The sequence below is a fragment of the Eleginops maclovinus genome, chromosome 23, assembly GCF_036324505.1.
Source record: "Eleginops maclovinus isolate JMC-PN-2008 ecotype Puerto Natales chromosome 23, JC_Emac_rtc_rv5, whole genome shotgun sequence".
NCBI classification, from domain to species: domain Eukaryota; kingdom Metazoa; phylum Chordata; class Actinopteri; order Perciformes; family Eleginopidae; genus Eleginops; species Eleginops maclovinus.
This window is the reverse complement of record NC_086371.1, coordinates 11,025,075-11,038,445: the sequence shown is the minus strand read 5'-3', so window position 1 is coordinate 11,038,445 and position 13,371 is coordinate 11,025,075. Positions and strand designations below refer to the sequence as shown.

At 41.1% G+C, this 13,371-nt stretch overlaps 1 protein-coding gene across 1 annotated transcript; it reads left to right on the top strand.

The window, feature by feature from the left end:
• Nucleotides 1-442: 442 nt before the first annotated feature.
• Nucleotides 443-13,024, top strand: efemp2a (EGF containing fibulin extracellular matrix protein 2a). Its single transcript, XM_063877343.1, has 11 exons — nt 443-631; nt 5,561-5,832; nt 6,417-6,465; nt 7,109-7,294; nt 8,114-8,236; nt 8,375-8,491; nt 9,539-9,658; nt 9,959-10,078; nt 10,549-10,675; nt 11,168-11,363; nt 12,146-13,024. The coding sequence occupies exons 2-11, from the start codon at nt 5,731-5,733 to the stop codon at nt 12,317-12,319; spliced, it is 1,314 nt and encodes a 437-aa protein (XP_063733413.1). The 5' UTR covers nt 443-631; nt 5,561-5,730; the 3' UTR covers nt 12,320-13,024.
• The last annotated feature ends 347 nt before the right edge of the window (nt 13,025-13,371 follow it).

Genomic DNA, 13,371 nt, shown 5'->3' with positions numbered 1-13,371 from the left:
CTGCATGTCAGATTGGACGAGAGCGAGGGCTTCAGTTGCTTTATGGAAAAAAAAAAAAAAAAAGGAAAAGTTAAACGGGGGAGGTAAGTATAGATAGATGGGGGGTAAAAGGCAAAAAGGGAGGGAGGAAAGGGTGGGAGAGCTTGGGGCTTTTGCGGGGGTTCAGTTTAAATGAAACCAGGTGTGTTGTGGGACCAGTAAGAGGGGGCATTGGGTAAGAAGATGTGGGGGCAAGTGTGTGAATCTGAGAGGAGTTGTTCTGCCTGCGATTTCGACGGATTTTGAAATTTGGTATTTGGGCCGCAGACCAGGAATTTGCATCCTGGGGGGTCAGGGAGAGGGGGTTTGGAGAGTGGAGGATGGCTGTGCAGGGGGCCAGAGGGAGGGAGAGTGGGGGTAAGACTGGGCTGTCCCTCTCTCCTCCCTCTCTGTCTCTCGCTCTCTCTCTCTCCCTCCCTTTACATGTGTTCAGCTGCTCCAGCTGTCGGTCTCCCCACTCACTCTCTCAGGGTCATGCAGGCAGGAGTTTAAGGGACCACTTCTACACGGAAACTCATCTCGACGACCACATCCAGCAGCAGGACAATCACCAGAGGGCAGAGGCAGACGACCCATCGGAAAAAAATCATCTGTGAGTTTCCCTATGTTTCTTTTACGTCCTGCTAGAACACATTTGTGTCAAAAACAGAGCCAGTGGACGATGTTTTGCGAGAGTTTTAAGAAGAAGTATCGGAGGTGACATGTAACTCAACTTTTCTGGTAGAGGCCAAACACGTCACAGCTGCACCACAGCTCTGCTCACACAGCTACACTCAGCCAAGATAATGTGGCTCGCAGTCTGCCTCTTGGCTCTGTGTTTCAGACTGTAATAGGGGGGTAGACAGGAAGAGAGGTAATGACTCACAGAGCATGTATTATTGGGAATTATGTTGCAAAAGTTCTTTCACCTCATCCCTCTTAATCAAGCCGGTGTCACAATCTCCTCTTAGTGACTCACGGGGAAAAGCCCAGCAGGAAATAAGAGATAGATCAATGAGAGCAGCAGCTTCTATTGAACAAGAAGAAAAAGAAACAGGTGGCAGCTACAGGAACGTATACAGACAAAACCCAAGACATAACAAACTCAGATGTCTCAGACAGTGTGGGATGCTGCCTCTCTAATGTTGCACAGTGTATTTGACCTCTGTCCACTGCTGATAGCTAACATGTGACAGCTCTACTGTCATTGTAATGACTCAGGTGGGATTATATAGGCAACAGGAAGGAAAGCACAGTTCCCCTAAGAGCAGCCCATCATCTCATGCCACACTGTATGCACACACTAATACATCACAGCCGTTTAAAGCTCTTTACACAGGCAGACAGAGCAGAATCACCACTGGGAGAACAGGACCAGCCCAGAGGGATTCATTACAGTTACAGTGTGTGAGTTTCTTCTACAGGCCACTATCCATCACTGACTGGAGTTTCCCAGAATAAGAGTAGGGGGTGTGTGTGTGTGTGTGTGTGTGTGTGTGTGTGTGTGTGTGTGTGTGTGTGTGTGTGTGTGTGTGTGTGTGTGTGTGTGTGTGTGTGTGTGTGTGTGTGTGTGTGTGTGTGTGTGTGTGTGTGTGTGTGTGTGTGTGTACAGAAGTGCAGTATTTGAGTAAAAGTAGTTATGCTAAAGTGTAAAAATCCTGTAAATGTCAAACATTGTAAGCATCAAAATATACTTAAAGTACAAAAACAAAATAATATCCATTATGGAGAATGACCCATTTCATAATGCTGTATTTGAATTGATAAGATTGTGATTATTGAAGCATTCATGTGTTAAAGACTTGATTGTTGCAGCTGGGAAGAGTGGATGTCATTTGGATTTCGTTGTAAACTGCTGGATAGTCTAATCAATAATAATATGTCATCATTAGTTGATTTATACTTTGTATTGTTAATCTGAATATTCAAAGTAACTCATTTTGTCGTAGCAGAAAAAGTGAATCCAACATGGGATAGACTTGATTTATTAGTGTGTTTGTGTGTGTGGATGTGTGTGTGGGTGTTAGAACCCCCCCCCCCCCCCCCCTGGGTGTGGATTTGCAGGTTCACTGCCACAATGGTAACGGAGCGTGTTGGGCCACCGTGTTTCAAGCAGCTCCACGCACAACCGAGCAGAACAACATAAAGCTAGCCATGTATACAATACAACGCATGATGACCATTCACTGTGTGTGTGTGTGTGTGTGTGTGTGTGTGTGTGTGTGTGTGTTGTGTGTGTGTGTGTGTGTGTGTGTGTGTGTGTGTGTGTGTGTGTGTGTGTGTGTGTGGGGGTCCAACTGTGTGTTTTTTCTTGTCCCCATGTGGTCACTTTTATTGGCCTCTGGACATCTTGCCTGTTAAATTGTGCTGACTGTGAATTTAGAAATGGGTCATCCTGCTGTTCAAGCCCCAAATGGTGATTATATTAGACGTACTGTTAAACGTATACACATCAGGTGTTAGAGCAGTATGTTTCTTCTAGGGCTAAAAACAACTGCTAATTTATTTATTATCCATTACTCTGACAGTAAGTTTTGAGAGTAATGGATTAATAGTTTGGTCTATACAATTTCAAGTAATACTGACAAATGTCAAGTTTCTGAAAGTTTAAGCCATGTCTTTAAATGTATTGCTTTGTCTGACCAGCAATACAAAACACAAAGATATATAATTTGATATATAAAACAACAAAATCAGCAAATGCTCCTACAACATTTGTGAAGCTGGATCCAGAGTCGACACTTTGAGTCAACTGATTGATTAATTCATGCCCAGGAAAATATTTGCAATTTTCTTTACAAATGGATAAATTGTTTCCTTGCAAAACATGGAAGAAAATGTTGCCAGCTTCTCAAGTAGACTATTTAGATTTCCCAATTTGTTTTTGTCTTGTCAAAACAAGACATTTATAGACAAAAGCTTGGACTTTGAGAAACGAGGATGAACATTTGAACTTAGTTTCTCAAAATTTGTTGACCAAACGATAAATCAATTTATCCTGAAAAAATCATTGGCGATATTCGATAATGAAAATAAGCAGTAGTTGTAGTCCTAACTTGAACAAATACACATTTATCTTTTGCAAAATGACCAAATAGTTTGAATATTTTCCTAGATGACTGTATACAGTCAAAAGTGATTACATGGTATCACAGTCAACCTGTTTCTCTGAACGTCAGTCAAACCCCAGAGAATGAATTCCTGCCCTTGGGTCACATTCTGCCGTCCTCCTACACAGTGAGGGGAGATGAGCGGTTAAGGGTAGCAGTGGCCAGGAGGTTTGGCAGTAGCTATCCTCTTATATGAGCCATGGGGGGTTTCCCAGAACCCGATACTCTGGGAAGCACGAGGCAGGGCATCCCAGCTGGGAGCCGGAGCCCACATCCTCGCCACTAGAAATTCCAGAGGTCCACCGCCACTTGATCTCCAATGCCATCAGGGCAACTCCCATGCATCCCTGCTGCCCACTGTCAGTAGCCAGAGGGTGATTGGACCCCAGACTCCTGGTCAGTTTGTTTTTGGTCACATTCTTGCTGGTTATAGGTGTCCGCCTGGCTAATTCAGAGAGGTCACGTACTGCAGGCGTCTGATTGCCCTGTGGTTATGTGTTACCGTCTGTGTTTACAGGAGGAGGGCATGTTTTGATGCCATTTCACCACGCAAAGCTCACAAATGGCCTGTGATGTCATCTATCAAGTATTTGAGGGTGTCCACGTCACCCTGCGGGGTTTTGTTTGTCTCAACATGAAATGAGACAATAAGCTATGCCTGCAAATGTGAGTTTACACAAGAGTGTGCGTCTGTGCACGTAGACAGCCAGTGATTATAACCTGCCTCAGCTCACTGGCACTTTCTCAAAATTTATTTTTCAATCCTTCAATTGCCCTGTTTTTCTCCAACTTTTTTTTGGTCTGCGGGAGCTGGAAGAGGTGATTTGTTTATGTTTAAAGTCAGTTTAAAAACTTCTAGTTTCTCTCCAGGAACTCAAACTGAAGAGTGTTTGTGACTCTGCTGGGAGAAAAGCCCAGTCCATCTGAATACTTGGAATGCTCAGCAAAGATAATACACTATAAATCAACCTCAAAGATAAAACAGCACTCTACATATCTGGTAGTAAAATACTCAGATCTTATACCTAAGTGGAAGTAACAAAAACTCAATTGCAATAACAAAATCTAATTGAGTAAAGGTTAATACACTTTAACCAGCCATGTCAAAGTACTCATTATGTGTAACAGACACTTTTATTATGGGGTCCTTAAAGATCACTTGCACAAGAGGATATTATGTTATAAGTAAAGTAACAATCTTGGAAAACAAGATGAATAATACTAAACTTCATGGGCTCTTATGTCAGTTGTGTTGTAGGACAGGTTTCAACCTCATTGTTCTTATTGGGGATGCCAAGGGCCCTATACTGCATGTCATCCTCTCTTTCTGTTGCTAACTCTCTGAAATGTAGTGGCGTATAGCTAATACCTAAAATAAGGAAGTACAAATATACTTTTCACCACGATCTGATTACTGAACTGGCCTACTATGCACTGGCCCAGGGATTCAACAGGTTTGGAGGCCTCTGGTTGAGTGTTTAAAGTTATTGCTAAAATTTATTTTTGGGTCACAAAGAGAGGCACAACACTTTCAAATGTGACTCAAAGCTAATTAAACGAGCCGCCTTAAAAAAAAGCCAACACAATACAAAATGAACAAAAAAAATAAAACCACTAAAAGACTATCAAGAAATACTCAATGCTTCCAAAGAGATGCAAATAGTCCAAGAAAAGACACAAAATTACCAAAAAGAGACATCTAAAAGACATGATAAAAAGTCAAAATAAAGACGCAACTACAAGATATGCAAAATGACCGAAAGTCCCTTTACATGTCTATGGCCAGGGCCCCAAGGTCTCATAATTTATCCATACTTTCCAAACAGATGCCCTCTTACATTGCAGAGACATAACACAGTATTAACAGAGGAGATTCTTTGTCACAGACACAAAAAACGTTCAGCAGACGGAAGCAGCTGGGCAGGAGATGCTGTTATAAAATATGCGACTAATATACAGGATTTATTTGCTGACACACAGGGATCTGTGCCTCTGGAGGCAGCGCTCGGCGAGACTATCATTCCAGCGCGTCTCAGTCTGCCAGCCTGCAGACACAGTGTCTTCTTTGAGCAGCTAAAATTAAAGTATTTCTGTAATGTTGACTTTGTTATTTTCAGCAGAAGCATGGGGTACGTCACAATGTTTATGTTTTCAACTGTCAGAGTGATTCATGCCATTTATTCCTGCTGCGATCAAGGGGGGAACTGTTTGGTTGGAAAACAGTGACCCAAGTCCAAGACGCCTGCTGTTGGTTCTGAGTGATTTCTTAAAATCTGGCAGCAGTTTGCTTTATGTTTCGAGATGATTTATTGATTTCAGCTGTAGGAGCAACTCACAGCAAGAGTGAGTTTTGAAACTCAACCATTTTGTGATTTCTGAGTTTCTAATGTACCTTTTTTACGTCTGTCTCTCCGTCTCCCTCTGAAATACAGGTACCACCTCTGGGCTGTCGCTCTCATCTCTAAAGCAGCGCTGCCTGTGGGATAGCAGTGTGTGTGTGCGTGTGTGTGTGTGTGTGTGTGTGTGTGTGCGTGTGAGTGAGTGTTTGTGTGCATGTGTTACGTGTGTTTCCATCCCGTCTCCCCCAAATTAGTGCATTAGTATGCAGGGTGCTTGTGTGTCAATCTGGTGCGTGTGCATATGTGTGTCAGTGCTCCTCCGCAGTGCTATTTCACAGCCACCTACAGAAAGTGACACCTACACGGTAAGGATGGATATATCTCTCTCCCGCTTCTCTTTTAATCTCTTATTTCTTTCTTTATATGATACATCACACATTTTTATGTGGAAATGTTGTCTTCAAGTCATCTTTAGTCTCTCCTAGCTCTATTTCTGATTCCCCCATCTTCTTCTTGTTTAATATTCCACAGCAGTTTTCCAAGATTTTATAGTAGTCGTAGTTGGGGGTAAATTTAGCTTTAATTCCATATTTTCTTCAGGCCTCACTATTTCCTTTCATGCAGCTCACTCTAACATATTTTTCCAGAATGATAATGACCCTTTTTCCAAACATTGGCCTTAAGTTCTTTGTTTTTGAGGTGACATTTGGCTTTATTAAAGTCGTTTTAAATGTCAAAAATCCTTAAACTGCGGCAGCCTCTATGTGTTGTTGGACCAGCACTCCTACACAAATACACAGGAAACAAGTTTTTCCTTCTTCTGCTCTGTTAGTCCCACTACTGGGGATTAATTATGTATTATAAATATATTAAACGTGGCTCAGAGGGCCTGTTCACATCTTTCTTTCCATCATTTTCTCATACTTACTCTCTGGTGCTTTTTTTTCAGGAGTGCACAGATGGGTATCACTGGGACCTTCAGACTGAACACTGCAAAGGTAAAGCACTTTTTTTTTTCAAAAAGCAGTTTTATTATAGAGCCTTTCTTCATTTAATTTTATTTGCCTGTATTTAACTTCCCTTTCAAAGGGAAGTCTTATTTCTTTCAAAATAGTTTTCTGAGCCTACACGATAAATTCTTTTTCATAAAGTATTAATTGAAGTGCATTTTCCGATTTTATTTGAGTCTAAATTCCCTTTTAACAGTTTTGGTTTTTCCTTTAAAAATGTCATTTCACTATACACTATATATATATATATATATATATATATATATATATATATATATATATATATATATATATGTATATATATATATTGTTTTTTTTTTTGTTGGTTAGGGTTAGTTTAGTTTAGTATGGTTAAGTATAACTATACTGTACTTCTTGTAAACATGATGATTCATTACTCAGTCAGTTTTTATTTATATTATTTTTGCTGTATTTGAGAAGCACTTTTAAACTTGGTTATTGAAAAGTGCTCAATGAACAAAGAACAACATTTATTCGATTTTATCACCTGGTTGTTATGTACAGCACCAGATGTGATCGACCTGTTGCTCTTCCTGCCCTCTCCTATCTCTGACTGGTTCCTAACAACTTTGATTAGAGCCTAAACGTTTGTCTCTGTGTCTCCCATCAGACATAAATGAGTGCGACACCATCCCAGATGCCTGCAAAGGGGGGATGAAGTGCTTCAACCACTACGGAGGCTACCTGTGCCTTCCCCGCTCTGCCTCCGTCATCCCGGCCCCAGAACCCGCCATCACGCCCACCGAGAGCAACCCCTGCCCTCTGGGTTACGAGGCGCAGGACGACAGCTGTGTGGGTGGGTGTCCGCTGTAAGATCGGGGGTTTGGAGGTGGACAGGTGGCCACAGGATGAGTGACTATTAAGCATGTTTGTGTGTGTGATTGTGTCAGTTTATTGTCAGTGGTCACAGATTGCGAGGGACAGGTGGCTGAGCAGGTGTTGGGACGGGAGGCTGCATGTAGGTGCAAACTATGTGGGTGTTTGAGTGTGAGTCCACAGGGGGCAGGCAGAGGACTGTAGGAATTTGGAGGATTTCACACAAGGACAGCTGCTGTGTTTTAAGAACCGGACTGGCAGTGAGAAAGCTACTCACACTGGAGGACGGCGGGGTTTGCAGCTGGGACCGCAAACATGATTCAGTATGATGTGATATTCTCAGCTGTCGGGTGCAAATAAGGAGAACAGAGTTGCCATATTCTGCCTTCCTACAGTCATACTGTGTCTCTCAGTCATGATGAATGATGCTGTGTTTGCTCATAATAACACATCTATTTCTACATGTGTGTCTAAGGCTGCATGAAGTTAATTTTTACTGATTAAATAATTTTCTAGATGAATTGATGAAGTGTTTGGTCCATGAAATATCAGCAAATTAAAACTGTCCAAGGTCTTTAATTTGTCCATCAAAAACCTAAAGATAGTAATTTGCAGTTGTTTTTATACAAAGAAAAGCAGGACAACTCCATATTCAAGTGGCTGAATGAGCGTTTCTGCCATTTTAGCTTAATTACTCAAACGATTAATCGATTATCAAAATAGTTGCCAATTATTTTACTGTTGACAAGATCAATCACTTGCTTGCCTAAATTTGCAGCTCTGTGTGTCCCTGTTTCAGATATCAACGAGTGTGAGCGAGACGAACATGACTGCCAGCCCAGCCAGCAGTGTATCAACACACTGGGTGCCTTTAACTGTCAGTGTCCCGATGGCTACCGCAAGGTTGGAACAGAGTGCATTGGTGAGATAATCAGATCTTCTATTTAAAAAATGGTGTAGCTAATGCATGTTTAAATTTGGCCTGGGGGAAGTTAGTGACATCTAAAAGAGTGACCTTTATAACCTGAATTATCTCTTCTGTATCTATTTCCTCTCTTAGACATCGACGAGTGCAGGTACAGGTACTGCCAACATCGCTGTGTTAATGTCCCCGGCTCCTTCTCCTGTCAGTGTGAACCCGGTTTTCAGCTGGCAGGAAACAACCGCTCGTGCATCGGTGAGTGATCATCAGAACCAGCAGACACAGCTCATGTCTCTGAAGTCAGGCAAAATTACTCTACATTGAACTGATAGCCTCATCTATTCTGGCCCTACATCTTGATATCCTTACTCATGATTTTCCATATTACAAATAAAAGTGCCTTTGAAAATAAAGTTTTGAATCTTAAAGGGCAACCGATTTGTACACATTGAAGTCTGTTTACAGGTCGTGGGGAGCGATACTGCGAAAATGTAAATATAAAAAGCATCTGGGGCTACAGAGAGAGATGTGTGAAATCTGATAACTTGCCTCAAATGAGTCAGCGTCAGTGTGACTAAAGATTCAAAAGTTAGAAAGTGAGACCTCTGTTGCCTGCTCCTACTACACTAGCTAGTACTACCCAAATACAACCAAATTTCTGTCTGCGGTTGAGTTGTATTATGGGTAATGTTGGCGCTAAGAACGAAAACGGTTGGGAATAAATAAAGTGGATGTATCTGGATCTTCTCCATTTAGTTAGTTTCTTTACATAAACACAATGATCCCTCAGGAGTCTGATAATGTTACAGTAGTGTAATGCTAAAACCATTGAGTACACTTTAAAGCATTTATCTGTATCTTTACACGTCCAGGACTCCATAGATAACATTTAAAGTTAAGATATAAGAAAAAGAAAAACATATTAAGTATTTAACTCTGTGCACTCTAAGTGGAGCACAGACGTGCACTATGTTACCCTTTTCCAGCAGAGCCCGTCTAATTTCAAACGAGCACAGAGATGATGTTGTGTACAAAATATGTTTTCAGTGCAAATTATTTGATCTGGAGTGTTCTGGTTTTGGATCCAGCACCTGTAAAACATTTAAAGTGTGTGTGTGTGTGTGTGTGTGTGTGTGTGTGTGTGTCTGTGTGTCTGTGTGTGTGTGTGTCTGTGTGTGTCTGGGTCTGTCTGTCTGTCTGTCTGTCTGTCTGTCTGTCTGTGTGTGTGTGTGTGTGTGTGTGTGTGCGCTCTTTGACTTAGTTTTTAAGTTTATCTATAAAATCTACTTTCCCTCCCTTCAGATGTGAATGAATGTGAGATGGGAGCGCCCTGCTCTCAAAGGTGTTACAACACGTACGGCACCTTCCTGTGTCGCTGCGACCAGGGCTACGAGCTGGACGCCGATGGCTTGACTTGTAAAGGTATAACAAACACATAGGCAGAATGTAACTAAAACATTTACTGAAGAACTTTACCTCTCAAATGTGAAGATTTGTTGATTTTGACTACATTCTCCTGATTAAACTTGTAATAAGTAGCATTTTCAACACATAACTTTTTTTATTTGGTATTAAGTAAATGGTCTGTTTACTGTAGTGAGGATAATATTAGTGAGAGTACCGACTCCCTAGTTTCAATGATGCCAATCTGCTCGTTGTTCTGTTCCATTCTTAATTGTGAACAATTAATAAAACCTTTTTTTTTTTTTTTTACCTCGACAGACATCAATGAGTGCGGCTTCTCCAGCTTCCTGTGCCAGTTTCAGTGTGTCAACGAGCCCGGGAAGTTCTCCTGTGTTTGTCCTGAGGGATACCAGCTGCAGGGCAGCAGACTCTGCCAGGGTGAGCGCCTCGCCTCCTCACACCTTCCTCTCTGTGCTTTCACTCACAAATGTCACTGCTTATTCATTCTCTAACAGCAGCTCCAATAAGAGTTGTTAAGGTCAACTAAATATAGATTTTCCGTCTAAACTTCTCAAATGATTTCCTATCAATAATGATTCTATATCTCAACAAAAATCAAAGATTAGAGAAAATCTATTTTATGACTGATTAGATCTGGATGACAAGTCTGACAACTTGATCTAATTATGACTATGAATTATTATATAAAAAATAATATGTCAGTCAGAGAGACCGAAACATAAAGTAGATTTTTTTACTTTTACTTTAGATTTTTCGTGCAGAGCATTTTCTTGTAACACAGTATATACAAGTGTTTTTACATTTCTGTATTGGTGCTTTTAGAAGGATTTGAATACTTGTTTTCCAATAGTTTGAGTATAACCTCATCAGCTGTGTTTCTCCTGCAGATATAAATGAATGTGAAACAGGTGAACATCAGTGTACCGACACACAGACCTGTGTAAACATCCATGGACGGTACCAGTGTGTGGACGCAAACCGCTGCCAAGAGCCTTACGTGCAGGTGTCTGAGAAGTGAGTGACACCTCGTGAAAGCTTAAACAAACGCAAACACACGTTCACACACCTTTTACCAATTATTAAACTATGTGCTGGCCATCAGCTCATAATATAATCAGAGACTTTATTGAGTATAGCGCACACTGCAAGATTAGCCCAATTACATTTTCCACATACGAGTCCAACTTTCAACCTTTTTCTTCTGAACATGATCCAGTGCAATAAGAAAACCATTACACTGCTACAGTGCTGGATTGCTAACAGGTGTGGGTCACCTTAACACATCCCAGATGATTTCGTAGTATAAAAAAGTACTTTAGAAAAACATAAGGGAAAAAATGGCTACTGTTCAATATTTGTTTTGATTTATAGAGACCTTTTTCTTTCAGTCATATCACTCCCTCTGCTGGCTGATATATGTATAATATTTTTTTATCACCAATTATTACTATAACATGCAGATGTTGTTCTCAAAGTGCACTTACTGACTCTTGTGTGTGTGTCCAGCCGCTGTGTGTGTCCTGTCAGTAAGCCCGCCTGTCGGGATCTGCCCTTCTCCATCGTGCACCGCTACATGAGCATCACCTCAGAGCGCTCCGTCCCCTCAGACGTCTTCCAGATTCAGGCCACCAGCGTCTCCCCGGGGGCCTACAACACCTTCCGCATCCGATCCGGAGATGAAAACGGAGACTTCTACATCAGGGTGAGAACTGCTACAGAACTGGCGAAAGACAAAGAATGACTGATGTTTTTTGTTTAAATTAACTATTCAAACTCTGACAAACCTGTGATTAGAGAGAAGACTTTTGAGTTTTAGGAGCACCGACTGTGAGGAAAAAAGCTCTATAGTGAACAGCATTGAATAATGTTGGACTCTCAATACGTAGCAGTATGTTGTTGCTCTGCAGCCCACCACATTTCATTCTTTCATATCAGTGCATCTTAAAAAAATAATTCCTGAAAAAATGGCCCAATACACTTTGGGTTTTTGTTATAATTGAATGAATGTAAGTGTGAAAGAAGAGGCTCTGCCACATGATGCTATACATGTGTTGTTGTTGTTGTTGTTGTTGTTGTTGTTGGGCATGTTGGCAACAACCATAGAATATTTAACAGTTTTACGATGAAGAACTATATATAAAATGTGGTTCACACACCCACTCTGATTCAAAATGCAGGCCCTAACCTCTGTGTTGCTTTACTTTAGGTGATGAAAACATTCATATAGGTGCCCTAATAAGCTTTTTGTGCATGTAAATGGTCTGCAGAGGCTAAAATCCCAGAGGGAGTTTCTGTCTCAACCACTTAAGATGTCTTAAAATCCCACTTCAATATACATACCTGTAGATGAGAGTGATATCGTCTTCTCATCTAACTCCAAACTTCTTTGTGCATTAAAGCAAAAAACACATTCACAAAAAGCATTATTTGAAGTATAAATAATGTAGAAATGTGCTCAGTAATATATATTTTTTTCACCTGCAGCAAATCAATAATATCAGTGCCATGCTGGTACTGGCCCGTGCGGTGTCGGGGCCCAGGGAGTACACGTTGGACCTGGAAATGGTGTCCGTTAACCCCCTGATCAGCTACCAGGGCAACTACCAGACCAGCTCCGCCCTCAGACTCTCCATCTACGTTGGGCCGTACACCTTTTAAAGAAGGAGACAAAGATGAAGAGTGGAGGGACAAAGGAAAAGATGGAGAGAGAGAAAGGGATGGGGAGAAACACAGATGCAAAAAAAAGGAAAATTAAGCTTCGGTCGACACAGTTCAACCAGTCACTGTGATGTTACACTCTCTATCTTTTTGTACTTCAAAAGAAAGCCACACATTTGCCGTAGACTTTGAAAAGAGCATACAAATAGCAGTAATATCCCAGAGATTAAACAACCTTAAAATAGTTTACTCAGTCAAACCTGTCCCTTTGTGTTTTATCATGTCATGTTTTCTGTCTTTTTTATTTAACACCTCTCTGACAGCATCACTCTGTGGTGACAAGTTTGAAAAGGGATTTTATGTTCTTCACATCTGTTCAGGGTGTTAACTACTCTGTGTGACACATTTTCCATCTGCATTCAGCTGGAGTGATTCACACCAAGCGTCACTATATTAATCTGTTTTCACCCGTTTACATCCTTATCTTTGGTTTTGCTCCGTCACTTTGTTCTTGTCAGCCCTGTTTCCTGTTGACAGACGTGATTCAGTAACCACTCAGATCAGACCTCAGCGCTCCTCCTTCACCCTCCACTATTCATTCCTATGTTCAAGCTATCCATTACTGCCTTTTGTAGGTTTGTCACAATGCTGATCATGTTTGTTTTTGTCTACGATTTAAACCCAAATAAAACAATATACCTTTTCCTCTGTCTCCCAGTTAAAATTATTACAATAATATTTGTATTTAATTTATTCTCCAAGGTGAGGAATGTAAGGGCGAGGAGGAATCTTCTTGACAATATAACCGTGGGCATTCTGAGACATTTAGATTATTCTAACATGCTATAAAAGAAAAAATAATCAGTCACTTTGCCTGAGGTATTCACTTGGTTGCAAACTGAGACCCCATTGCTAGATGCCACTAAATCCAAAACACTGGACCTTTAAAAAATCCACATCTGTTAAAGAGTCATGCACATACTGTATGTCTTCCTGAGCTTATCTACAGGATGATACAGGAGTGTCAGTGGATGGGTCAGTAAAACGGGAAC

What these genes read in the sequence shown, in the direction of transcription:
- efemp2a (XM_063877343.1), top strand. Translation starts at nt 5,731, where the DNA reads ATGCAGGGTGCTTGTGTGTCAATCTGGTGCGTGTGCATATGTGTGTCA. An exon ending in TCAGACTGAACACTGCAAAG is followed by an intron (nt 6,466 to 7,108) that starts GTAAAGCACTTT and finishes GTCTCCCATCAG; the next exon opens with ACATAAATGAGTGCGACACC. An exon ending in GGGCAGCAGACTCTGCCAGG is followed by an intron (nt 10,079 to 10,548) that starts GTGAGCGCCTCG and finishes TTTCTCCTGCAG; the next exon opens with ATATAAATGAATGTGAAACA.